Genomic DNA, 27,113 nt, shown 5'->3' with positions numbered 1-27,113 from the left:
GGGTGAGGTGGAGGTGCTCCCCAGGCTTCAATCTCTTTGGAGAAAAAAACCCGGGGCCTGGGGCCGGCTCCGGGAGAATGGAGCTCTGATTGAGAAGCCTGCTTCTCCTCGACTCCGGGCAGGGTCAGATGGACAAGTAAAGTGGGAGAAAGGAGCTGGTGTTGTGGGTGGAAAAGGGAAGGTGAAAATTAAAGCAGGGGAAGTGAGGTTGGGGGAGGGGACAAAGGCTTTTAAAATTTCCACTACGTAGTATGTTTGGTATGTGGAAGGGTTCAGGTCAGAGTGTTTGCCCAGTGACTGCCAAAACAGCAAATTAGGACTCTGCATCACAAGTAGGTCCGGTTCCTAGGAGCCTTGGAATAATGCAGCTCCTTCCCTAATTAACATTCTCATGATGTATGCTTAATGAAAAGGTAGAGGGATGTGTTGGATGAGCTTGGGCCCTCCCTGCCTGCCCACCCCCATCCCCAGGCCTGTACATTTGCTGGCCAGTAGCAAACTAAGCAAGTAGCCCACTGTTTTCTGAACATGCATTTGGGGGGTGGTAGAGGGAGGGATAAAGAGGGAGAAGGGGCTGGGAGGGCTCATTTACTATGGTGGATGGGGGCAGAAATGCTCCCAAGGACAGCAGCAGAGATCTGCAGTTGGCTTAGGGATTCAACTCCTAGAAGAAAACTGGGAAGTTCACCATAGTGTACGTGTGGGTTTGCAGGGTTCAGGGAGGAGATAAACGTGCACAGCCTGTAAAAGGAAGAGTCAAATTGCCAGCTGGCAAGGTAGTAAAATAAAGCCCAGTATGGGTGTAACACCTCAGTCCAATCCGTTCTCCTTCAGCTCTACAGAAGACTAAAAGAGATAACAGGGGCTGTTCTGCAGTCAGTCAGTTTAAGTTTGGACAATAGGCAGAGATGGGAAATGGAGCCGGGGCAAAAGCCCAGCTCTACTTCTAAGATCAGGATAGGAGTAACCGGCAAGGAAGTGGGGTAAACAGTGAGGAGGCGGTAGGGATTCTGGCCATTCAATGTGGGAGAGCCCTCTGGTGGCAGGTCCCAGAAGGGCAGGCATTATGAATTTATGGTTCTCTCCCTAGGGCCATCTTGAGTGAAACCCTCCCATGCTGGAATTGGGCCCTTCTTGGTGACACCCAACAGTTTTCAAGAAATAATAATCTCAAGGGCTTTTACTAGCACATCAAGCACAGGGAAAACATATGTAAAGTTCACAGTAGAGTAATTCCAGAATATCAACTCTGCCCTGCTTACTGGAATGAATATCCATGGATGTACTCCACCAGTACATGGCTGGTGGAGTCAGTGACTATTGAATCACTGATTGATTTGTTGCTGGGTCAGTTATTTTGTGCCTCTTCCTGTGTAACTGGGGTTTGATCCTCCTGGGTAGACAGTGCTTCACTGGCTGACCCCTTGGGGAGCCCAGTTATTGACCTCACCACCACCAGTTCCCTTTGTCCACCTTCTTGGGCTTCAGTGTCAGTTAGCATGTACCTACCTATTCCAGTCACATCCCGCATCATCAAGTCTGCAGTCCTTTCCTGGGAGATCTTACAAGAAGCTCTGTACTATGTAACATACATAGTATGATTTTATTTACACATTTCATTTACAGAGCACTCATCTGGACTAACCAAAAAGCTGCCTGAGATCTTATAAAGAACATCTATACTGTGTAACATACGTAGTACAATTTTATTTACACATTTTACTCACAGACTTTTCATCTGGGCTAACCAAAAGGCTACAGTCTTTTGCTCTAAAGAAAAAGTAATCCTTTGGGACAAAGTGCAATGTATTAGAAGAGTCAAGTCCATTGAGTGCCTGGTGGAGATTTTTCTGCCTTTCCCTCCACCTGGGCTTTGTTCTCAACATATTCATTCAACAAACATTTACTCCACCTCCACCAGGTACAAGGCAGTCTACTATTCTGCTTCTCTCCTCTTGCTTTAGTTTTATGATCATCCTGAACCGCTGTTTCCCTATCTTCATGGTGCTGGCCTGGATCTACTCTGTCTCCATAACAGTAAAGAGCATCGTCTTGGAGAAGGAGTTGAGACTGAAGGAGACCTTGAAAAATCAGGGTGTCTCCAACACAGTGATTTGGTGTACCTGGTTCCTGGACAGCTTCTCTATCATGTCGATAAGCATCTGTTTCCTGACAATATTCATCATGGTAAGCCAGATGGAGAAGGTTCAGAAAACCTTGAATAATTTTATTCCTCCCACTTTTCTTCCTGTTAATGAACTTGTGCCTAGATTAGTCACCTGGCCACCAAAGATAGCATGACATGTAGCTGCCTGGCCATTTCAGCCAAGATGGAAGACACTTAGAGAGACAAAGTCTTCCCCGAAGAGCCACTGCGTCATAGCATCTTCCCTGCTCCCACTTCCTGCCTGGGGAACCACAATCTACGTAGATTATCCAACCCCATTACGTGGACTATCTGGAAAAGCTGCTGTTAGCAGAGCCCAGCACAGGGAGATTGTGTGTGCAAAGCGTTCTCTCTTTTCAAATACAGAAGAAATGAATCCATTTCATTTCTTTTCTTGGGATTACTGTCCCAACCACCAGCTGGGGTGGGAATGTGGAGGGCCTTTTCAGTGTATTAGGAGAGGAGATCTGGAATGTTTATTAATTACCATCATGTCACACCATTCATGTCTTGACCAAAGAACATTCTGCTGCCTACAAAATCTCTAAGACCTCTCTGTTTTAAAGGGTGGAATTTGGAGTCCATCCTTTCTCAGTGACAGGAATTTTATAGGCGCAGATAGCATGCATAGGTCCATCCTCTGCAAACTTGCAGCTCCCTTGCAAGTTAGACTTGTAAATAAAACATTATTTCATAACACACTGCTGTGCTTCATGTTTAACTCCTCCACAGTAGATGATCTTTTGTACTTGTTGAATGATAGGACATAAATTTAGGTAACTTTTTATATTTATTTGATGGGATTTAGTATAAGCCTTAGACTTCAGGCTTTGCAATCTTCTGATATAGTGTCATTAAGCTTGTTCTGCCTCTTTACCATGATGATATTAAGAGTTCCTTGCACTAAGCACTATATGTGCTGATGCACAGATTCTGACTGTGTCCCTTGTTATGCTGGATGATACCTGGTGCCTACCTGATCCAAGAATGTTCCATCCCATATCCTGTCCAACCAACACATATCCAGTTAAACCAAATCCTGCCCCTTCTCTTTGCAGTAAAATGTACTAAGTCTGAATGCTTTTAGTTTAAGTGTTGCACTGAGATTCAGTGAGCTGTGGCCTTAGCCAGACCCTGTGCTAGAGCCCAATCAAAACCAATGCTGATGTAGAGGTCAGTCTGCTCAATCTGACCAGACCCAAATGTAGCTTTAAATACACAAAGGGTCCCAGAGTTCCAGAGATGAGGGGAGAAGCTGAGAAACTTGTCTTCCTCTAGGGGTCCCTTGTTCCTTCCCATCCTTCAGTCTACTCCTTTCCCCACTACTAAGACATTTTGTGTCCTCAGAATTAAAGGAGTCAAAATGCATGAGTAACTGACTTGTGCAAAACTCATAAACATGCACGACATCTTGCAATGGCCCTGAGATTTGTTGCTAATAAGTGGCATTGAGATTTGCCTTCCTAAGAATGGACATTAGGACTTCAAAGCTTTTAGGACGTGAGGTAAAGAATGTTTACTAAGAGTTTCTTGCACAAAGGGGTTTCTCCTTGTGGGAACCAGGACATTGTTCCAGTTTCCAGTGATGGCGGAAACAGAGCTTTCCACAACAAAATAGGATTTTCCTTTGAATGACGCTCTCATCTTTCCCCTGTCGTTCCTTCCCACCTCAACTATGCAGGAAAGAAACTGGAAGCTGGGACAATGGAAAGGTTCCATTGTTATTCAAGCTGTTAAGAACAAAAAAGAAAAGTGGTCATTAGAAGAAGACAAGGCCAGTGAAATTGTTGGGTCAGCCAAATGACTTTCATCTCTGCCTGAAGTCAATGAGAAATTATATAGCCTAGAAGTTTGTAGGACTTTGCTTTGAGCTGAGATAAGAAATTAATTTCATTCTTCTGAGAATAACAGCAACCATCTTAAAGTTCTTCCAGCCAGAAGCCACATGTTCAGTCATGGTCTTGCTTTTATTGAGTTGCATGTGATTAAGGATGAGGAGTGAGCTTCCCAGGGTAATGTCGGAAGTGCTTTCACACAAAATCAGGAACTCTGAGTCTTAACCTTGACTTTTATTTAGATTTCCTCAAAGTTTGTTCTAGTTAAGCATGGCTCTCTTCCACCTCCTTTGCCATTTGTTTTATTCCATTTTCCAATCTGTTCTGTCAGTGTCTGGCAGGCATGACAGCATGAATGAAGAAGAAACGGTAGCAGCAGGAGATAAGTGGCACATTTTTTCTACTCAAATCTTACATGCCCATTATATATATTGCTACTTGGTCTCTCTTTTCTACTGAGAGAAACCCAGTGCCCCACTACCAGTTAATCAGAACCAATTCAAGAGGTGAACCAGTTTGTACCTTTATGTTCCCAAGAAAAGAACAGGATGATCTATATGAATTTGGAGTTATGTGCAAAGGGTAAAAATCCTCATAGGAGGATACCTCATAGGTAAAAATCCTGTAGGAGGCCTATGGCAAAAGAGAACCAAGAAGGCCTAATAAATTTGAATGTCTCAATTTATCCTTTAATGTAACTGGACAGCAGCTCACTTATTAAAAATACCTAGTTTGGTCCTATTTTCTATATAGCCAAAGTGATTGACCCACTAGTTAACATGAAAGATACTGAATATTGCCCACAGGTTCTACGAAATGTATTTGTATGATATTATGGGTCTGGAGGATTAATCCACTTCCAAGTGATGTGGATTAACTACTGATATTTTTATCTATGTGAGAGGCAAATCTCAGAATATAAGTATTGGGTTGGACAAAAATTTCGTTAGGGTTTTTCTGTAAGATGTTTCAGAAAAACCCGAACAAAATTTTTGGCCAACCCAATATAAATGATTAAGTTAGCAGGCCAGGCCCCAGGCAAAATGTTAAAGCTTGTTGGATGGTCTCCCACCTCCCTCTTTTGTTCCTCATCTACTCAGTATATCCCAAGAGCTACTGATGCTCCAAGACTCCCTCTGCAGATTTTCCTCCCCTGCTCTAGGCTTATTTCTCCACACTATCCCCTTCCCAAGGATTTCCTTAGTGAACACATAATAATTACTCAGTACTGATAGGTAGCTTAATATGTTACCCTCCTGGGGAAAAATGACATAATTAGAATTAAAGGAACTCAACACATTGAGTCTTAAATGTGGAAATTTGGACACCAACAACAGGCTGACGGGAGAGATCCCTTTGGGGCAGAGGGCTTCTGAAAGCCCCAGAATCACAGCACAGAGGTCACTCCTGAGAAGGGTGGTGCCCCTGGATGTGCGTGGAAATTACTGACTCAAGTGGTCTCTTTCGTTTCAGCATGGAAGGATCCTGCATTATAGCAATCCATTTATCCTCTTCCTATTCCTGTTGGCTTTCTCCACTGCTACAATCATGCAGTGCTTCCTGCTCAGCACCTTCTTCTCCAAGGCCAGCCTGGCAGCAGCCTGTAGTGGTATCATCTACTTCACCCTCTACCTGCCACACATTCTCTGCTTTGCTTGGCAGGACCGAATGACGGCCGACCTGAAGCTAGCTGTGGTAAGGAACCCTGGGCTTATACCTAGAATGTGATGCATTCCATCTGAGGGGTATGTAGCAGTCTGAGAGGACCAGCTCACCCTTTGAGGGGATCCACTTTGCCTTTTGGCACAAAGGAACACAAGGTTTGAAGGCACAGGTACAAAAGTGGGAGCATTCTTCACCCTGAGCAACCTAAGAGTTCCTCCTCACCAAATCTGCTTGATTAGTCTGCCCTGGGAAGTAATTGAAAACCAGTTCAGCTCATGGGTCCCTTTGTGTATCCATAAGGGGAGAACAACTGGGCCCATTTCACTCAGGTTCTTTTTCCTAACATTTGAGAAGATTCATAAGGGAGGGAGCTTGCCCCCTAACTATTCTGTCTAGAAAGATGTTTCCGTAAATTAAAAGTTTTTGTTTCTCTCCAAAAGAATTTGAATCGGAACAGCTCTACAGTGTCCTTGTCATGTTCTACCAGTGCACTCAGAGAGGGGTGCAGAAATGAGCCAGTCAGGCCCTCTTGCCAAGAGAGGTCTCTGGAAATTGACTCTGGATTGCCTTAGAGACCTCTTCACAATGCCCAAACAACCCTGTCTTTTTCTCTAATTGTTTTCAAATGATCTATTTACACCCTCTCATAAACAGGCTAAATAGCTTCTAAGCCCTGTAGGGTGAAAATTTCCTTGTCCTCCAGAATCTCCCTATCCGTACTTCTTTGTACAATGCAGTTGAGAAAGGACTACCACTGGCTTCTCGTTGGGGAAAATCTAAGTCAAACTTGTTCTCACGACTCAAACTTATTTGGCTCTAGTGTTGCCAGGGCATCTGCCTTTTATTTCTCATGTTAAATAAGAATTAATTGCTGTCATTTATGGCACCCAATTTTCCAACATGATCACAAAGGGCAAGAAATCCTTATGACTCAGCCTGTAGGCAGAGCTGGACTATCTTGGTACACTGCATAGACAGTTGGTACTTTGAAGCCACAACTAGTTTCTTGTGTGTGGGTCTACCAGGAAGCTATAGTTCTGGAAGCTCTGTGGACCAGGGCTGGGCTGAGATTTTTTTTAATGGTTTTTGTGAACATATAGCTAGAGAATCCCTTCCTTCTGCAGAGAGACACTCTGAACACCACCGTGGGTCCTTCAAACTAGAGGTAGGTCACCCAGCAGAGCAAGTGGGAATAGCTCATCCCTCTGCATGTGCTTATGTGCTTTCTGCCATGCCATGGACCACCTATGGGGATGTGGATGGGGAACTTCCTCTTCAGACTTCCTTCTGTATGCCACCTATTCAGTTACCAGGGCTCTCCAAGGAGAACCTAAGAAAATGATTGTCCCCAGTCTGGAGATGGGAAAAAGTGATAGTCAATGTAACCTGAGGGCTTTTTGGCTGACAGAGCTCAGGAGGTCATGAGACCATCCCCTGCCTAGCCCTCTAGCTTGCCCTAGAACACTGATGACTTTATGGACCCTTCTAATGGGATTCTCACAAAGCAGCTCAAGTAAGCTGCTTTGTTCTACCAAAAACTGTAAGATCTTAAGAAAGAGGTAGGAAGAAGGGGGGAAAGTTAGGAAGATAAACATGAAGACCTTTGGTCCTTTGCTGTGTTATGCTATGTGGTTTTGTCTTCTCCTGTATACTACTGTGTTCCATTGGACAGGTGAGAGGTGGCCCAGTGAGTATTGGGTGGGGGTCCCTGAGGCCTGAAAGGTATTCCCAGAATTATATTCCTGTGGGAAGACTGCCTTACCCGCTCCCTGGGGTGGTCTTACACCTGGATACAACATGGATCCTCTTTTGGCCCTACTCCCTACCTTGTAGATTTCTGTTGGGTTGGGTAAAAGACCCTCTGCTCATCTTTCATGCCCTTTTTGCCCCACTGCAGAGCCTGCTGTCTCCTGTGGCATTTGGGTTTGGTACTGAGTACCTGGCTCGCTTTGAAGAGCAAGGCCTGGGGCTACAGTGGAACAATATTGGGAATAGTCCCATGGAAGGGGATGAATTCAGTTTTCTGATGTCCATGAAGATGATGCTTATTGATGCTGCTCTGTATGGCTTGCTTGCCTGGTATCTTGACCAGGTGTTTCCAGGTAAGTGTCCCCCTCCACAGGGTAAAGGTAATTAGGTTCTTCAGATCCCCAGCCTCCCCTTTTCATCTAGTTTAAGTCTTATTCCAGTATCCCATACTTTTGGATTGGAAGAATTAATATTGCTAAAATGACCATACTTCCCAAAGCAATGTACAGATTTAATGTGATCCCTATCAAATTACCCATGATATTTTTCACAGAACTAGAACAAATAATCCTAAAATTTATATGGAACCATAAAAGACTCAGAATTGCCAAAGCAATCCTGAGGAAAAAGAACAAAGCTGGAAGCATAACCCTCCCAGACTTCAGACAATACCACAAAGCTACAGTAATCAAAAAAGCATGGTACTGGTGCAAAAACAGACATATGGATCAATGGAACAGAATAGAGAGCCCAGAAATAAACCCACATACTTACAGCCAATTAATCTTTGACAAAGGAGGCAAGAATATACAATGGAGAAAAGACAGTCTCTTCATCAAGTAGTTTTGGGAAAGCTGGAGAGCCACGTGTAAATCAGTGGAGTTAGAACACACTCTCACACTATACACAAAAATAAGCTCAAAATGGCTTAAAGACTTAAATATAAGACATGATACCATAAAACTCCTAGAAAAGGATATAGGCAAAACATTCTCTGACATAAACCATAGCAATGTTTTCTTAGGTTAGTCTCCCAAGGCAAAAGAAATAAAAGCAAAAACAAACAAATGGGACCTAATCAAACTTATTAGCTTTTGCACAGCAAAGGAAACCATAAACAAAACAAAAAGACAACCTACAGACTGGGAGAAGATGTTTCCAAACAATGCAACTGGCAAGGGATTAATTTCCAAACCATACAAACAGCTCGTACAACTCAATAACAAAAAACAAACAACCCAATCAAAAAATGGGCAGAAGACCTAAATAGACATTTATCCAAAGAAGACATACAGATGGCTAATAGGCACATGAAAATATGCTCAACATTGCTAATTATTAGAGAAATGAAAATCAAAACTACAATGAGGTACCAGTGAGAATGGCCATCATTAAAAAGTCTATAAATAAAAATGCTGGAGAGGGTGTGGAGAAAAGGGAACCCTCCTACACTGTTGGTGGGAATGTAAATTTATATAGCCACTATGGAAAACAGTATGGAGGTTCCTTAAAAAACTAAAAATAAAGTTGCCATATAATCTGGCAATCCCATTCCTGGGCATATATCTGGAGAAAACTATACTTTGAAAAGATACATGCACCCCAATATTCAAAGCAGCGCTATTTACAGTAGCCAAGGCATGGAAGCAACCTACATGTCCATCAACAAATGAATGGATAAAGAAGATGTGGTACATATATACAGTGGAATAATACTCAGCCATAAAAAAGAAGAAAAGAATGCCATTTGCGTTGACATGGATGGGCCTAGAGATTGTCATGCTGAGTGAAATTAGTCAGACAAAGACAAATATCATATGATATTGCTTATATGTGGAATCTAAAAAAAATGGTACAAATGAACTTATTTACAAAACAAAAATAGACTTACAGACATAGAAAACAAACTTATGATTACCAGAGGTGATAACAGGGTGGGGTGGGGAGAGATAGATTAGGAGTTTGGGGTTAACATATACACAGTACTATGTGTAAAATAGATAAACAGCAAAGACTGTGTAGCACAGGGAAGTATATTCAGTATCTTATAATAACCTATAATGGAAAAGAATCTAAAAAAGTATATATATATATATGTGTGTGTGTGTGTATATGTATGTACACACACATATATAGCTGAATCACTTTGCTGTTCACCAGAAACTAACGCAACGTTCTATATCAACTATACTTCAATTTTCAAAAAAATCTTATTCTTTCTAAGGTCTTTCAACTTGGACTCTCAGAACCCGCATTTGAAACTTAAGTCCAGGAACCAAAAATCCATCAGTGAATGCTGTTGGCTCGACTTTAGAAACAGATTCAGAATCTGATCCCTTGTCACCACCTCTACACAACCTTCCCAGTCCAAGCCTCCTTCTTCTGTCATCATCTCCTACCAGTCTGTTTTCCACACTATGTTCAGAGAGATCCTTTCAGAATCTAGGTCAGATGGTGTCAACCCTCTGTTCAAATTCTTCAGAAGATGGCAGTGTAGGGAGATCCTGAACTCACCTCCCCTCATAGACATGTGAGTCTACAGCTACATATGGAACAATTTCCTCTTTAAAAAAAACCTAAAGTCTAGCTGAGTGATGGCTACACATCAGGCAAAGGAGAATAAAAACACATCAAAGTGGGTAGGAGAGTCTAGGACACAATCTCACCATAAGCCCCACTCTTGGCACAGTGACCCACAACCAGGAGGGATCTCAGAACCCAGAGCTTCTCCATGAGGAACAAACTGTTCAAACCCCACATCAGGCATCCCAACTTTTAAGACATGCACTTGAGATATGAGCCCCCAAAACATCTAATTTTGAAAACCAACAGGGCTCACATCCTGAGACCCACAAGATGGTAGCAATCTAAGAAATGCCACTTAAAGGGCATATGTGCTCAGACTCACCTGTCCAGGGCCCAGCTTAGAGGCAGCTGATTGAGTCCAGGCTTAAAATGAAGGAGACTCACCTACTTACACTGAAGTGTTAGCCTGAGGGGCAGGCATCTAGTTTAACACACACATCTGGTAGCCTGCTGGAACATTCTCTGTGGACAGAGACTGGAGGGCGCCATCTCTGTGCTCTCCCTTTGCTTGCTCCAGAGCACCAGTGTCTCCTGGACAGAAGCCTTTACACGTATCTCATGCCCTGATTTTTGCGGCTGCCTCTAAGGAGATACCTCTTCATCTCCTGGCTCTGAAGGCTAGGGGAGCTTGTGTTCCTGGTCACTTGGGACTGTAATAATTGGTGTCACCCAGAAAGGAGCTCATACCCCTATCTGGTGACCTGGTTTTTGTGACTGCTGCCAGGGGACACCTTAATATCCCCTGACTCTGGTGGCCAGTGGGACTTATGCTAGTGGATCCTACAGGACTGTAATCAATGAAGAAAGAGTTCTTAAACAGCTATCACCACCAGGGCACAGTAAGAGGCAACAGACTCAGGAGCTAAGTCTTTCTGTGAAGAAGGCCTATTAGCTAATCCTCATGATTGTGGCCTAAGGGATAGGCTTCTAATTGAACATGCGTCTCGGGGTTAACTGTAACCCTTTCCAATCCTCGGAGTGTGGGCAGTATCTTTGTGTTCTCCCTTTGCCATGCTCCAGAGCGTCAGTGTCTCCTGGAAGGGATCTTTACATGCATGTGGTACCTGATTTTTGCAGCTGACATCCAGAGGACATCCCTTGATTGCCTGACTCTGAGGCTGGAGTAGCTTGGGTTCTTGGGTTCCATGGAGTATGGCAATCAGAAGGATGGTTCTTGGCAGGCTACCACCCACAGGGCATTGCACAGACAGTGGACTGCGGAATACACACCAATCTTTCTGTGAGGGGCTGCTTTGCTTGTCCTGGAGCTTTGGACTGAGGGGAAGGCTTCAGGTTTGGCACATATTTAGTGGCCTACAGAGCTGCTCTCAAGGAACGCAGGCTGTGGATGCCATCTTGGCACTCTCACACTGCTCTACTCCAGCTCACCAGTATCTCCCAGAAAGGAGTTAATGCACTTGTCTGGAGCCTGGAGTTCTGTGATTGCCACCCAGGGGACACCTCCAGATCATCTGGCTCTGGTGACCAGTGAGACTTATGTTTGTGGCCCCTTAGGACTGTATACATTTGAGTATTTGTAAAAGCTGCTGCCCAAGGGTCTGGCTTCCAGTCACCTGGCATCTAGGTGCTGCTATCCTCCCCTTTGAGACACTGACAGGTCTTGGTACATCCTCAACTACCAGGAGCTATTAAAAATATAATAGGTTGCTTGGACAAACACAGAGGTGTGAGGGACAACTAGAGCTGGGGTAGGGCTGAACAAAAAGTTTCATCTCCTACATCAAACCACTCCTTCAAGACTGGGAGAAGTGATTGTTTCATTTACTGTATAGAAGCCAACACAGAGAGTCAAGCAAAATGAAGAAACAGAGGGATATGTTACAAATGAAAGAACAAGATAAAACTTAAGAAAAAAAAACTTAATGAAATGGAGATAAATAATTTACGTGATAGAAGTTCAAAGTAATGGTCATAAAGCTGCTCACCCAAACTGGGGAGGAATAGATGGACAAGGCAAGAACTTCAACACAGAGATGGAAAATATAGAAGTTACCAAATATAAGTCACAGAGCTGAAGAATGCAATAACTAACTGAAAAATACTCTAGAGGGGCTCAACAATAGACCAGATGAAGCAGAAGAAAGGATAAGTCAACTGAAAGACAAGGCAATGGAACTCAATCAGAGTAGCAAAAAGAAAAAAGAATTTTAAAAATGTGAAGATAGCTTAAAGGACTTACAGGATAATATCAAACAGACTAACACTTACATTATAGGCCTCCCAGAAGGAGAAGAGAGAAAGGGACAGAAATCTTATTTGAAGAAATAATGGCTTAAAACTTCCCTAACTTGGGGAAGGAAATAGTCATTCAGATACAGGAAGCCCAGAGAGTTCCAAAAAAGATGAACCCAAAGAGACCCACGTCAAGACACTTTATAATTAAAATGTCAAAGGCTAAAGACAAGGAGAGAATATTAAAAGGAGCAAGAGAAAAACAACTTGTCATGGACAAGGGAGCCCCTGTAAGACCATCAGCAAATTTTTCAGCACGAACTTTGCAGGCTAGAAAGGAGTAGCACAATATATTCAAAGTGCTATAAGAAAACAAAACAAAGCAAAAAACTTCCAGCCAAAAGTCCTCTCTGGCAAAGTTACTATTCAGACTTGAAGGAGAGAGAAAGCGTTTTCCACAAACAAAAGCTAAAGGAGTTCACCATCACTAAACTGGCCTTATAAGAAATGTTAAAGGGATTCCTTTAAGCTGAAAAGGAAGGGTGCTAATTAGTAACATGTGAAAGAATAAATACCACTGGAAAAGTAAATATATAGTAAAGGTAGTAGATTAACTACTTATAAAACTAGTAGGAAGGTTAAAAGACAAAAGTAGTAAAAATAACTGATTACAATAATTTGTTAAAGGATACACAGAGGAAAAGATGTAAAATGTGACATCAAAAACATAAAATGTGGAGGGGAGGGTAAAAATGTTGAGCTTTAGAATGGGATCAACTTAAGTTGTTATCAACTTAAACTGTTACAGGTATAAGTTTTTATATGTAAGCCTCATGGTAACTACAAAAATCTATGAGTACATAAAAGAGAAAGAGAAATGAATCTAACTAAGCATACCACTAAAGAAATTTCTCAAACCACAAAGAGAATAAAAGAAGAAGAAAGGAACAGAGAGGAACTACAAAAACAGCGAAAACAATTAACAAAATGGCAATAAGCACATACCTACTGATAATTACTTTAAATGTAAATGACTAAACTCTTCAATCAAAAGATATAGAGTAACTGAATGGATAAAGAAAAACAACAACAAGACCCATTTATATGCTGCCTACAGCAGACACAATTTAGGTATAAAGACAAACAAAGACTGAAAATGAAGGGATGGGAAAAAATATTCCTTGGAAATGGAAACCCAAAGTAGCTATTCTTATATCAGACAAATAGACTTCAAAACAAAGACTGTAATAGGAGATGAAGGAAGGCATTGCATCATGATAAAAGGGTCAATCCAACAAGAGGATATAACATTTGTAAATATTTATGCACCCAACATAGAAGCACTAAATATGTAAAGCAAATATTAACAGACCTAAAGGAGAAATAGACAGAAATATAATAGTAGTGGATTTTAATATCCCACTTACATCAATGGATAGACCATCCAGATGGAAAATCAATAAGGAAACATTAGCCTTAAACAACATGTTAGACCAGATGGACTTAACAGATACTTACAGAACATTCCATCCAAAAGCAACAGAATAAACATTTTTCTGAAGAGCACATGGAACATTTTCTGACATAGGTCATATGTTAGGCCACAAAACAAGTCTTACGTTTAAGAGGGTTTAAATCATATTAAGCAACTTTTCTGATCTAGTGGTATGAAACTAGAAATTAATTATACAGAGAAAACTGGAAAATTAACAAACATATGGAGATTAAACAACATGCTAACATAACCAATGGGTCAAAGAAGAAATCAGATTAATAAAAAAAATACCTTGTGACAAATAAAAAGTGGAAATGTTACATACCAAAATTTGTGGAATGCAGCAAAAGCAGTTCTAAGAGGGAAGTTCATAGCAATAAATGCCTACTTCAAGAAACAAGAAAAGTCTCAAATAGACAACCTAACTTTACACCTCAAGAAGCTAGAAAAAGAAGAAAAATAGAAGCCCAAAGTAGAAGGAAGGAAACAACAAAGATTAGAGCAGAAATAAATGAAATGACTAAAAAGGCAATAGGAAAGATCAATGAAACTAAGAGCTGGTTCTTTGAAAGGATAAAATTGACAAAACTTTAGTTAAACTCACCAAGAAAAAAAAAGAAAGAAGACTCTTCCAGACACAATTTGCGAGGCCAACATTACCCTGACAGCAAAACCAAACACCACAAAAAAAGAAAACTACAGGCCAGTATCCCTGATGAACAAAGGTGATAAATCCTCAACAAACATTAGAAAATCAGATTCAATAAATTAAAAGGATCATTAAAAGGATCATGGGGCTTCCCTGGTGGCGCAGTGGTTGAGAATCTGCCTGCCAATGCAGGGCACACGGGTTCGAGCCCTGGTCTGGGAAGATCCCACATGCCGCGGAGCAACTAGGCCCGTGAGCTACAATTACTGAGCCTGCGCGTCTGGAGCCTGTGCTCCGCAACAAGAGAGGCCGCAATAGTGAGAGGCCCGCGCACCGCGATGAAGAGTGGCCCCCGCTCTCCGCAACTGGAGAAAGCCCTCGCACAGAAACGAAGACCCAACACAGCCATAAGTAAGTAAATAAATAAATAAATAAAAATTTAAAAAGGATCATAACGCATGATCAAGTGGCATTTAATCCAGGGATACAAGAATGGTTCAATGTCCACATATCAATCAATGTGATAGACCACATTAACAAAATGAAACATAAAAATCATATGATCGTCTCAATAGATGCAGAAAAAGCACTTGACAAAATTAAGCATCCATTTATGATAAAATCTGTCAGCAAAATGGGTACATAGAGAACATATCTCAACATAATAAAGGCCATGTATGACAGCCCCACAGCTAACATCATACTCAACAGTGAAAAGCTGAAAGCTTTTCCTCTAAGATCAAGAACAAGACAAGGATGCCCACTCGCCAGTTCTATTCAGCATAGTATTGGAAGTCCTAGCCACAGCAATCAGACAAAAAAAGAAATAAAAGGCATCCAAACTGGGAAAGAAGTACAACTGTAACATTTGTAGATGACATTATTTTATATATAGAAAACCCTAAAAACTCCATCAAAAAAACTGTTAGAACTAATTTAAAAATTCAGTAAAATTGCAGAATACAAATTCCATGCACAAAAATCTCTTGCATTTCTTCACACTAATAATGAACTATTATGAATAACAAAAGGCACTCTATTACTCAGGAAACTCCAATGGTTTTAGGAGCTCTGTGCCAGGAAATGAGGACAAAGACCAAGTATTATTTTGTATTCTGACACACACCTCAACATATCTTTTTTCAGGGAGGAGGGGGGCTGAGGGACACAATTCAACCCATAATGATGAATTTGAAAAATACACTTGACCTTTCTCAGCCTCCATTTTTTTCTATCTCACTGGGCCATTAGAGAGAGATATAATAAGTGCATATTAGATTGAAAATAAAATTTGTGCATTTTCAAGAGCTTTATTTTAGCCAACCTAAAGCTTTAATATGTTCAACCACTATGTACTAAGCAGCACCAATGTGTTAGGCTCAGCAGCACAGGTTCTGAGAAAAAAGGAGTGGGAAAGACTGACACAAGCCTGCCCTCGAGGAGCTTACAGTCTAGCACTGGCCATGAAAACACAGAATAACTATTAAATAAGCAAAGATAGTGTTCTCACAAAATCAACATTTATAGGGAGCAGAGCCTGCTAAGAGAACTGGACTAGAAATTTGGGAGTTTTTTCCTTGAAACCCAGGCAGATCCAGTAGGATGGGGTGGTTAAGATCAGTGGTATTAGAACCAGACTACCTATGTTGGAATTCTTGCACCTCTGTTAAATTAGCTGTGACCTTGGGCAGATGCTTCAAACTCAGTGTGCCTTAATTTCCTTATTGACAAGAATAGTAATACTACCTATCCCCTTGTGTTGTTCTGAAGATTAAATTATTTAGCACATAGAAAGCACTTACAGTTATGTCTGACACAGAAAGAGCATTCAACAAATGTTAGTGATTATCATCATTATTATTATTATCTGGTAACTGTTGAAAAGGGGTATGCTTGGGACTTCCCTGGTGGCGCAGTGGTTAAGAATCCGCCTGCCAAAGCAAGGGACACGGGTTTGATCCCTGGTCCGGGAATATCCCACATGCCGCGGAGCAACTAAGCCCATGCGCCACAACTACTGAGCCTGCGCTCTAGAGCCCATGCTCTGCAGCAAGAGAAGCCACCGCAATGAGAAGCCCGCGCACTGCAACAAAGAGTAGCCCCTGCTCGCGGCAACTAGAGAAAGCCCACACACGGCAACAAAGACCCAATGCAGCCAAAAATAAATAAATAAATAAATTTATATTTTAAAAAATAACAATAAAATAGAATAAGAATATGTGAAAAAAATAAAGAAAAGGGGTATGCTTAGATTCTTTTTTGTTAGAAAACTAATGTCGGCCAAGATCATCAGTCTTAGTGTTGCCAGTTTCACCCCCAAAACATGACCTTTTGAATTAAAACATATTAGAAGAAGTAGTCTTGGAGGAAGCATGTGGATAGCCACGTAATGCGTATGAACTATAAATATCTACAGTTACAATCTGAGGTTCAGGAAGATAAATTCTAGATCTTATACAACTGTGGTAAGGTGGAACTACTTAGGCTTTTCTCTTTATTTGCCTATCTATTTTTAGGGGACTATGGAACCCCACTTCCTTGGTACTTCCTTCTACAAGAGTCTTATTGGCTAGGTGGTGAAGGTAAGTTATTTTAAATTTTTTAATTAAAAAAAGAAAAATGAATGTTTGAAATTAGCTCCTTTGGCTCTGCATGGGATGTGTGTGCATTGTAGAGGTGGCTCTTACATGAAGTGTGAGATTCCTGATTAGTTAGCTGTCTGCTGGGGCCTCTGCTCCTTGGTGTAGCATCACAGCCTCTGGGAGCCCATATTTTGTGAGTCACTGGGCCAGGTTGATGGCTGAGCATTGATAAACCCTTGAGTCCTGGTCGTGCCCAGTAGATTAAGGCACACTCTTAAAAGAAGGCCAAACCACTTCAGGGTGCAAATAAGTTTTGCAACTTCCCAGTTTAAAGCAAGCAGATCCAGAGAATCATAGAGGAATCTTTACATTCGTCTTCTGCTGCCTCCCCTCATCTGCTTTTTTATTCCTCTCTACTTTTTCAAATATAAATGAATTTATTTTCCCAAAGTAAGGGCCCATCTGGAGGCCGGGACAGAGCTGTGATCTTCAAGGCAAATACTCCCAAATTCTCTTAGTATTGGTCTTTCCTCTGGTTGGGAAAGAGGGTTAAAAGGACATTTGCCCAGAATGCATCCTAGATAAAATTTACCTTTCCTCCTGAATAGGATAGGAGGCCAAGGGAGAGTTCTAGAATTGGGGGGAAACCACAGACTCTTGTGAGGTATGAGGAGGCAGAGAAATTCCAGAGCTGAGAGCTGGGGACTCCCCTGGAGCTAGGAGTTTCTGGAAGCAAAGGAAATGCTTTCCAATCTGTTTGTTCCTCACCTACCTGCTCCTTACTTTGTACTGTTGGGCCTGGGCCAGGATTTATCCTTTAAGCACTAAGATAGATATTTGTTTTCTCTAGGTGATTAGCCTAGGACCTTTAAAAGTTTTGGGGTGGGGGGGGTTGCCTTTTTTTAATGGTTCAAACAAACAGCACTTCAACAGCTCAGTTTGTTTGTTTGTTTTTTCCATTATGTTAGCTTGTCTGTCTTTCTTGTCTATCTATAAACTTTTAAATTTCCACTATAATAAAGTTATAACCCATCATAAATGGGAATTTTCAACACAGAAGTCTTTTCCTGGAATGTTTCTAATTTCAATGAATATCAGGACTTGTGGGCATTTTTTCCCCTCTATAATCTCAGCAGATACGCTGCCTCTGAAAAAAAAAAAGAAAAGAGAAATCTTAAGACAAATGTGCTCTTTCAAAAATGAGTCATATTTTTGCCAACAGAAGCCAAATATTTTTCACCTGTCTCACAGGCTAGACTGAAATAGATTCCTAAATTTCTCTAAAATTAGAAAAGAGGTGAGTTTTTCCACCAAAACCCCTCCTTTCACAGATGAAGACATGGAGCCCAAGAGATATCCAGTGTCTTACCCAGTTCCCATTGTTCACCTGGGACAAAATCTGGAACTGGGACATACATTTCCTGGCAAGGAACTCACTCCAGTGACTAGAAGAATATCTCCCCCTGCTATTTTATTATTATACATTAGTGCAGTATGATAGCTAATAAAGAGATCAAAGGAACTGTGGTCAATAGATTTAAAAGTCCTTCAGAAAACAGAAGTACTGGAGGGGGCGGGTCCCTGACCACCAGGCCCATTACTCGCCACTCCACCACACAGCCTGCAAATCTACAGGCAGCAGTGTGGACAGAGAGGCCCTGGTTGGCTGCAGCATTGAAAAATTCACCCTGCTCATGTATGTGCACTTGAGGCCAGAGCCTTTAGATGCTTGGCGACAATGGTTTCCTCCTGCCCCTGCTTTCTTCTCTGGCTGGCTTGCTTTTCTGCTTCTCTTCCGCTTTCAGGATGTCCTGATATCCTTTTAAACCAAATGCCAAGTTTACAAAAAGTGCCTCTGTGGCAGGGGGGGGGAGTGGGGGGTGGGGCGAGGTAGGTGTATGTGTGAGTGTGAGAACGAGTGTGTGTTTACACCACAATTCACAATTTGTGCAAGCCTGTACGTCAATCAGACTCAACTCTGGTATTAATCTCCAAATACTTGAATGCCCATAAAAGTAGATTTCTCAGGTAAACGATGTCTCAGTCTGGCTGCCCATCATATCAGCTTGAATGGACTTTTACTCAAGGTTCACCATGACTTTGACATGTTTTGGATGGGAGTGAAAAATACTGTTAACGAGCTAAAGAAAATTAACCCATTTCAAAGTTAATTTTTTGTTAATTTTTTTTTTTTTTTTTAATCACAATGTCTGACATTGTGGGCTCCTCCTGGCATTTTGAGAGGATGTGTGAAACTCCTGTTACAAAACTCCCTCTGGGCTCAGCAAAGGTTGCCAAATCAGCCAGCTGGGAGGCCCTTCCAGCCACTGCCGGAACTTCACAGCCCCGCAGGTCGGAGGTTGGCAAAGCCTTGCTCAGGGCTTGTCCTGGGAATGCCAACTTGGCCTTCTGAGGGAACTGTGTTTTCCAGCTATGGTAGGAAACTCTGCTCCGCCTTCTTTTCCCCTCCTTTCCTGCCTTTCCTGATTCTCCTGTCTCACCAGGAGAGTAACAGTGGCTTCTGGTTGGTGCAGGGTGTTCAACCAGAGAAGAAAGGGCCTTGGAAAAGACAGAACCCATAACAGAGGAAATGGAGGACCCGGAACACCCAGAAGGAATAAATGGTAAAAACCTCAGTAAAGAATGCAGAACAGAGACAAGGAAAAGGCTCAGAACACTGCACAGGGCCGGAGTAAAATACCTCATGACTGAGGTGAAATGGAACCCAGGAAACTGACTGTCTCTGTTGACAAGGGTTAAACCTAATACCTTCTCAAGGGTCCAGCTGCACATGTGCGGAATGAATGGTCCAGCCAGACATTAACGCATATTTCCTGGAGAAAGCAAATCCAAAGTATGTGGTGTGTTCGTGCCCTTGTTAGGCAAACCCCAAGTGAATTGCACAAATGTGCTGACTTCCGAGGATTTAGCAAGAACAATAACTTGGGTCACTGGGTCTTAAAGCGGATATGAGCTATAAGGAAAGACAAAAATAAATGCTCCTGTGCACAGGGGGAAAGAGTCTAAAGGAGCTGACTACATTTCATTCGTGGTTTACAAATCTAGAAGTCCATTCATTCAAGCCATCAAAAGCCTTTCCTGACCGTGGAAGTTACCTAATAATTCCTCAACCCATGGACTAAGTTTGCAAGTGTTCCCCTGGCCTTTGCCTCCCTTACCTTCCCTCTTGAACCAGTTCTGTACTTCCCCCCGCACCATGTTCTCTATTCCTTAAGCATATGAATTTCTCTAGAATTTCTCTGTGGATACTAAGTGCTGTTGCTATCCTCACCCTGGGTTTAGAGAGGCAGCATGGCCTCTGGACTTCACCTGATGTTGCATAAGAGGGTCCAGCCTCCATGCCTCTGGTCCATCCCAGGTGCCATTTCACAAAGCTGAGGTCAGAGACCTGTGGCTCCTGTGGTTTCCAGTCAGCAGAACTTGTGGGAAGACCCTCCTCCCAGAATGTAATTCCAAGACCAAAATCAGGGGGTTGGGGGCTGGTCCCACCTCAGTTTTAGGCGAGACCAGGAGGCACAGAGAGAAGAAGCAACGGGATTTTTTTTTTTTTTTTTTTTTTTGCAGGGGAGTAAGTGCTCAGAACTACAATATTATGATGACAAATTAAGTGACGCTGTATAGAGTGAACTAAAGCAGGGAGAGACTGGAGGACAGGCAGAAGTGAACACCAAGTGGACCTCACACAGTAGGGTGGTGTGGAAATCGAAAAGTGGAGGGACAGAGTTTGAGGGACGATAGTGAAGAAGAGTGGACTGTTCCACCCTAATTGGAGAAACTCTGGAGTTCTGAGGAGCAAGAAGTCAGTTTCAGTCAGAGTTGGCTCAAAGATGTGAGCCAAGGTGACCAGGAGAATGGCAGCTCCAAGAATGAACATAGCACAGACTGAAGGAAAATGTTGTTTGGGGAAGAAAATGAGGCGCCTGAGCTGTTACAGGAAATCCATGAGGATTTCTAGCCCAGCAGACTATCAGAAATGAGGACCTGGGATTGAAGGCTGAGCTTAGGGCTAACTCTCCAGACAGACAGTGAGTGCGGTCTGGGTTTGAATCCCAGCTCTGCCACTTATAAGCCATGTGACCTTGATTGGACTCCTGATGTCTCTGTGTCTTAGGTTTCCTCAGTAATAGAAATGGGCACAGTAATATCTATTCCCCTAGGGCTGTAGTAAGGGTGAAATGAGGAAATCCATATAAAGCACTTGAAATAATGCCTGGCACAGAGTAACCTTTCAATAAATGTTGGACACTATTATTACCATTATTATTCTGTAGTCATCCTTACAAAGGTCATAGCTAAAGCCATGGGGGCAGAAAACAATAGTCTGAAGAAAGAACCTTGGGAAATGTGTACACTGAGGCATTGTTACATCATGTTCATTTTTTCCAACAAGACTGCTTCTTTGAACGTGAGCTCCCAGGCTTGGTTCCGGGGGTGTGTGTGAAGAATCTGGTAAAGATTTTTGAGCCCAGTGGCAGGCCAGCCGTGGACCGTCTTAACATTACCTTCTATGAAAACCAGATCACCGCGTTCCTCGGTCACAATGGAGCAGGGAAAACCACGACCTTGTGAGTCTCCACTCATTTTCTGGCTCTCTTCTTCCTCTTTTAGCTTCAGTCTATTCTTTCCCACTGAATTTTAGTGACAAAAATGTGCCAATATTTGTGTCCCAGGAAGATGTAAAGCACAATGCAGTTTTCAAAGCTTATTCGCATATATTGTTTTATTTGATCCTCACATGAAATTGGAGACAGAGGTGGAGTAGTAAGTTTATTGCCCCCTTTGTGCCAGGGAAGTGGACATCCAGAGAGCTGAAGTGACTTACCCAAGGTCACCAAGTTGTAGTGGTTCCCTGGGGGCGAGAGCCAGGTCCTTCCACAATTGTCTCTTGTCTTTGATGCTGCGAGCCGGCCTCCCTACCCCCAGCCTCCCCAGCATTACCGTCATGATGGTGGTGATAAAGTCATGGCCACCACCATCACATGCCTTCTGTCTGTAGAGCGCTACTTACTTTCAGAGAGCGTCCCTTTTCCTACCTATGAGGGTTGGTGGTAGTTCTGGAGAAAGTTAAAAGGGGCTGTGGGGTAACTGCCTGGCAACTGAAAACTAAGTTCAGGGAAGATGAAGGCTCTGCATGGACGCCTCAGGTCAGGAAGCTCCCCTCACTTTTCTAAGGGCCCTGAGCGTCATCTGCTGCGAAGGAGAACAGGGCCGGCTAAGGTTTCCAGAGGAGCAGCAGGGCAGGGAACCCGTATGAACGCAGTCGTCAAGTCCTTTGGCTTCTTAGAGAGCCCCAGGAAGGAACAGCTGTGTACACCCTGCGTTGGAATGTTCTCTGAGGGCGGTTCCGTGTGAATGGAATGTGGGGCTGGTGCCATTATACTTGGTTCTGTTTCCCTCTAGTGGTCGATCAACAGGCCAGTTCAGAGAGCCTGAGATTGTATCTGGCTCAGGGACAGAGCTGGGAGGGTTAGCTGATTTCTCTCCTTGTTAACTAATATGGTCAGAGAGCCCCAAGCCCTGTTCAGGACCCCAAAGGCAAACACATTACTTCACGAATGTGAAATGCAATGTCCCCTGGTGGCTGGAACACAACGTTTAATAAAAGTAATATACTATTTTTGAGTCTTCCTTTATTCTGGCACTGTTCTAAGTACTTTACAGGTATTAACTATAGTTAATCCTCCCCAAAAACCCCCATGAGGTGAGAGTCGTCATTTCCCATTTCACAAAATAAATCAACATTGCTATTGGGCTTTTTATTATTTTGGATCCAAAATTATTGTGGTGATAATTCCCAGGCCTGGGTTCAATCACTTAAACAACAAATACATGTTGAACGTTTGGGCTTCTCAATAAGACCTTGCCTTTCGTAATGGTGACATCAGGCAAAACTTGGACCCATGGGCTGAATACCTTTAACTGAGCCCCCTACAGCGCCAGGAGCTGTGATGGCTGAGTTGGGGAGGGATCTCCGGCTGCAAGTGAGCATTCTACAGCTGGGAATCAGTGTACACCCATCAGTGCTTGCCTGAAAGAACTAGGAAATAAGTGCTCATCCTCCTAGGGGCCTGGACGTACACACTGGTGCCAAGCCCCATACAGGAAACTGTTGGTTCCTGCAGCTGATGATGGTTGGGGTTTAATTGAGGGGCAGAATCACCAACCCTGGGGTGGAGGCTGCTGTCCCAAGGCCTTACTAAAGGCCAGCCTTTCAACCACTGACTCCTGCGTTCGGCAGGTCCATCCTGACTGGTCTGTTGCCACCGACATCCGGGACTGTGCTCATTAGGGGAAAGGACATTGAAACCAGCCTGGATGCTATCCGGCAGAGCCTTGGCATGTGTCCACAGCACAACATCCTGTTCCACCAGTAAGTAGAACAGGAACTGAGACCCTCCCCATGCCATAACCTCACCTTGCCCTCCAACAACATGTTCTCTAGAGCGCAGCTGAGGGATGCCAGCTCTGGGGGCAGAAGGCGGTACTCTTCTTTGGCTTCCCCCACATTCGGGGTCCTTTGTCCTGCTTGCAATGAGAAAGTCCCTCCGAACATGTGACTGTGCCTCTGGCACTCAGAGCTGAGGTCTTCCTGCTCAGAAGGGTGGTGCTGCCTTCTCTCTGTCAGGGTGGCTGGTCCTGGGGCCCCTTGCTCAGTACTTGCCCAGAAGTCTGGTCCCTTTTAGGGACCAGAGAGGAGGCCATCGCTCCTTTTTTCCTCTTCAGCCAGGCATTAAAAACTGACTTTTGAGGAAGCTTTTCAGTTGCTTTTTTCCCAAACTTTTATTTCTTATTTAAAAAGTTATATACAGTCATTGAAGCAAAGAAGGAGGGAAGACAGGAAGGAAGGAAATATAGATTAAAACAAAAAATAAAAGTCACCTGTAATTTCACCAGCCATAGAAAACCACTGTTAACACCTTGATATATAATTTTTCAAACCTTTCTCTTATGCATGTATAGATATACATATATACTTTAAAATTATAAAGGAGAATAAAACTCTGCATACCATTTTGTAACCTGCGGTTTTTTTAAACCTAAGATATCATGAACACCTTTTCGTGCTATTACATATCCTTCTATGCAGTAACTTTTAAGGTGTACATACTATTCCATTGTATAACGTGCTATTTAAGCTGTCGTAGATATTTTGGCGGGGTTGGTATCTTGTCTCATTTTTCTGTTAGAAACAACACCATGATGAACATCGTGATTGCTAAATCTTTGTGCTCATCTTTAATTATTTCTATGAGGTAAATTGCTAGAAGTGGAATTGCTGAGCACACTGCCTTTCTCATTGCCCCGTCCCCATAGCCTCACAGTGGCTGAACACATCCTGTTCTACGCGCAGCTGAAAGGGAGGTCCTGGGAGGAGGCCCAGCTGGAGATGGAAGCCATGCTGGAGGACACAGGCCTCTACCACAAGAGGAACGAAGCAGCTCAGGATCTCTCAGGTGCTTGGTGTTGGGAAAAGACAGGGCTTCAGATGGCATATCCGTGGTTTCCCAGTGCTCAGGGCCTTGTGCATATGCATGTGTGCATGTGTGTGTACGTGTGTATATTCTTAGGCTTATAACAGGAGAGCTCCTAAGGGTTGGAACATTCTATAAAGTTATTCTGACCATCTGAGACCAACCCACCTCTGGATTATTTCCCACATGGAACACTATCTTGCAGCAGCCTGGGCTGTATTTGCTCTGATGTTTATGTGTTTGAACTCAAAGGTGAGAACAGTCTTCAAATGGTCTGATCCTAGGAGGCAGGGATTTTCTTTCCTGCATTATGAGGCCTGTACCGCTAGAGTTTTGAACACTGTATGAATATCTAAGGAGGCAGCATCAAGCTGCTGCTGGATCTAAGGTACCTTCCTTATGAGGTCAGCCCCGGGCCCTTCTCTTCCAGTTGTCCACAGCTCCCGTGACCCTGCCGCCTTGTACCTCTAGGTGGCATGCAGAGGAAGCTGTCCGTTGCCATTGCCTTCGTGGGAGATGCCAAGGTGGTGGTTCTGGATGAGCCCACCTCTGGGGTGGATCCCTACTCGAGGCGCTCAATCTGGGACCTGCTCCTGAAATATCGCTCAGGTAATGGCCACTGTGCATCGCCTGTGCTCTCACTGAGGCTTTATGGGTGCTCTCCACTCTCTCACACCTAGCATTTTGCAACTCAGTATAGTAAGGGCCACAACTATACCCAGATGGGGCTTTATCACTGGCTTGGGGGAGTCTAAGTTCTAGATGAAGCCTCCTGAGATATTTTACACAAGTACAAGCAGGGAGTTGCCGATGAAGCAGCCTACTTCCCAAAAAGCTCTAGAAAGTTCTCTCGACCTGCAGCCCTTCTGTCTGGAACAATGGGAGCAGCTCTAGTGAAATTCCCCCTTGGAAACCAGGTGTGAGGACAGTGAGCCTGTATTCAGTGCTACAGAGGACTGCTGCAGATGGAGATGTCTCAAAGTGTGACATTTCCTCCTCTGTCGTGGCACGTACAACCAGAGGTACAGATCCAGAAGAGACAGCAAGCAGAGCTAGTGCCCGTAAAAGCGGTTGTGTGGTTCAATCCTGCGGTCGATTTGCCTTCCTGGAATCCTCATTACCATTTTCTTTCAATGACATCTCCAGCTAGTATCAAAGTGTGTGTGTGTGTGTGTGTGTGTGTGTGTGTGTGTGTTCTTTGCAAAGATTATAAATGCAGTGCTTAATAACCCAGAGAATATACATATAGAACTCAAAAGATGCTGACTGACAATAATAAACATGTCCCATGTATGGTGATTTATTTGCATCAGGTCCTATGTCTAATGAAGAAATGATCTGTGAAACAGTGCTTTACAATATGCAGGATGCTAAAAACGTTAGCTGTTTTTTCATTTTTATTCTAATATTCTAGACTTTATTGCAGAAAACTTGTTTTTATTTATTAACTCCCAGTTTTTGCAACCCATGTAATGGGAAGCTTGCCATACATCCTCTCCCATCCACACCTGGCCCAGGCCTGCCTGGTGATTCCCCTGACCCCTGCCCTTGCAGGCAGAACCATCATCATGTCCACTCACCACATGGACGAGGCCGACATCCTCGGGGACCGCATCGCCATCATAGCCCAGGGACGGCTCTACTGCTCCGGCACCCCGCTCTTCCTAAAGAACTGCTTTGGCACAGGCTTCTACTTAACCTTGGTGCGCAAGATGAAGACCATCCAGAGCCAAGGAGGAGGCTGTGAGGTCTGTGTCTGTCCAGGGAAGGAGCCTGTCCTGGGTGAGAAGGAACACACAGGGTGGTGCTGTCATTCTGGACACTTCTACCCAAATCAGACTCCAGCCAGCAGAATTGACCTCTTTGTTTCTGGAACCATTTGTAAATTTTGATAAAAGGGCATTCTGAACTCTCTTACAGAGATGCTTTACCCCAAATAAAACAACTAGTTTTAAACGACCTCTGATTGTTATAGGCCAGAATCCTAAACTACACATGTGGTTTGGTGCAGCATAGAAGGGAGTGACTTATTCTGCAAGGTTACACTAATTAAAGGACAGTAGTTTAAGTTCCTTTTTTCATTCCAACATTTATGTTCCCTAGTTAAACCCAAATTTCATTGGTAAATGAAAGCTAAGAAAAAGATTCCCTGATAACTATAACCTGAAAATGGTGAAGTGAAGAAATACCAACCAGCAGAGACCAACTCAGCATGTTAGGAGCCCCAGGTTCAAGTCTGGGCTGCAAGGTGAACAAACTGTGTCATCCTAGGCAAATTCCTTAATTCCTCCTTGTTGTGGGGTATTTTCCACATAGAAAATGAAACTGATAATTGCTTCTTGGGGATGTGGTGAAGATAAGTGAGATAAAAAGTATTATAAATGTGCTTTGGGCTCATCGAGAAAGGCATTGCTCGCATTCAAGTTGTCTTGTCATGCTTATTTTATGGTAGCATTATTTATGCCTCTGGCCCCTGTAGTTTAAGTGTCTGGCTGCGTCTGGGTTTTCCAGTCCTGGATAGACTTCCACAGCCCAGCGTGCATCCCTGGGGAGGGAGAAGCAGAATGTCTTGTACAGGCCAACCTATAGCTTTCACATAAGTAATGACAAGCCAAAGGGATCCTTCAAGGTTCTCTCTGTGCCTGATTCACACACTCTGCAGAACAAAATCAAACAGCCACAGCTTCAAAATGTTCAGA

General features: G+C 43.1%; 1 protein-coding gene across 7 annotated transcripts in view; it reads left to right on the top strand.

Moving 5' to 3' along the window:
* Nucleotides 1-27,113, top strand: part of ABCA4 (ATP binding cassette subfamily A member 4) — a 126,562-nt gene that overhangs the window by 53,593 nt on the left and 45,856 nt on the right. For all 7 annotated transcript variants that reach the window (XM_068540355.1, XM_068540356.1, XM_068540350.1 and 4 more), the window contains 10 exons: nt 1,965-2,187; nt 5,476-5,697; nt 7,565-7,769; nt 16,856-16,921; nt 19,456-19,545; nt 21,333-21,507; nt 23,181-23,312; nt 24,257-24,396; nt 24,886-25,023; nt 25,969-26,162. In XM_068540355.1, coding sequence (XP_068396456.1) covers nt 1,965-2,187; nt 5,476-5,697; nt 7,565-7,769; nt 16,856-16,921; nt 19,456-19,545; nt 21,333-21,507; nt 23,181-23,312; nt 24,257-24,396; nt 24,886-25,023; nt 25,969-26,162 — 1,585 coding nt within the window. The remainder of the gene's footprint in view (nt 1-1,964; nt 2,188-5,475; nt 5,698-7,564; nt 7,770-16,855; nt 16,922-19,455; nt 19,546-21,332; nt 21,508-23,180; nt 23,313-24,256; nt 24,397-24,885; nt 25,024-25,968; nt 26,163-27,113) is intronic.

This window comes from Eschrichtius robustus, chromosome 3, assembly GCF_028021215.1.
Source record: "Eschrichtius robustus isolate mEscRob2 chromosome 3, mEscRob2.pri, whole genome shotgun sequence".
In the NCBI taxonomy this organism is placed as follows: domain Eukaryota; kingdom Metazoa; phylum Chordata; class Mammalia; order Artiodactyla; family Eschrichtiidae; genus Eschrichtius; species Eschrichtius robustus.
The sequence above is the reverse complement of the archived record's forward strand: the minus strand, read 5'-3'. Positions and strand labels throughout refer to the sequence as shown.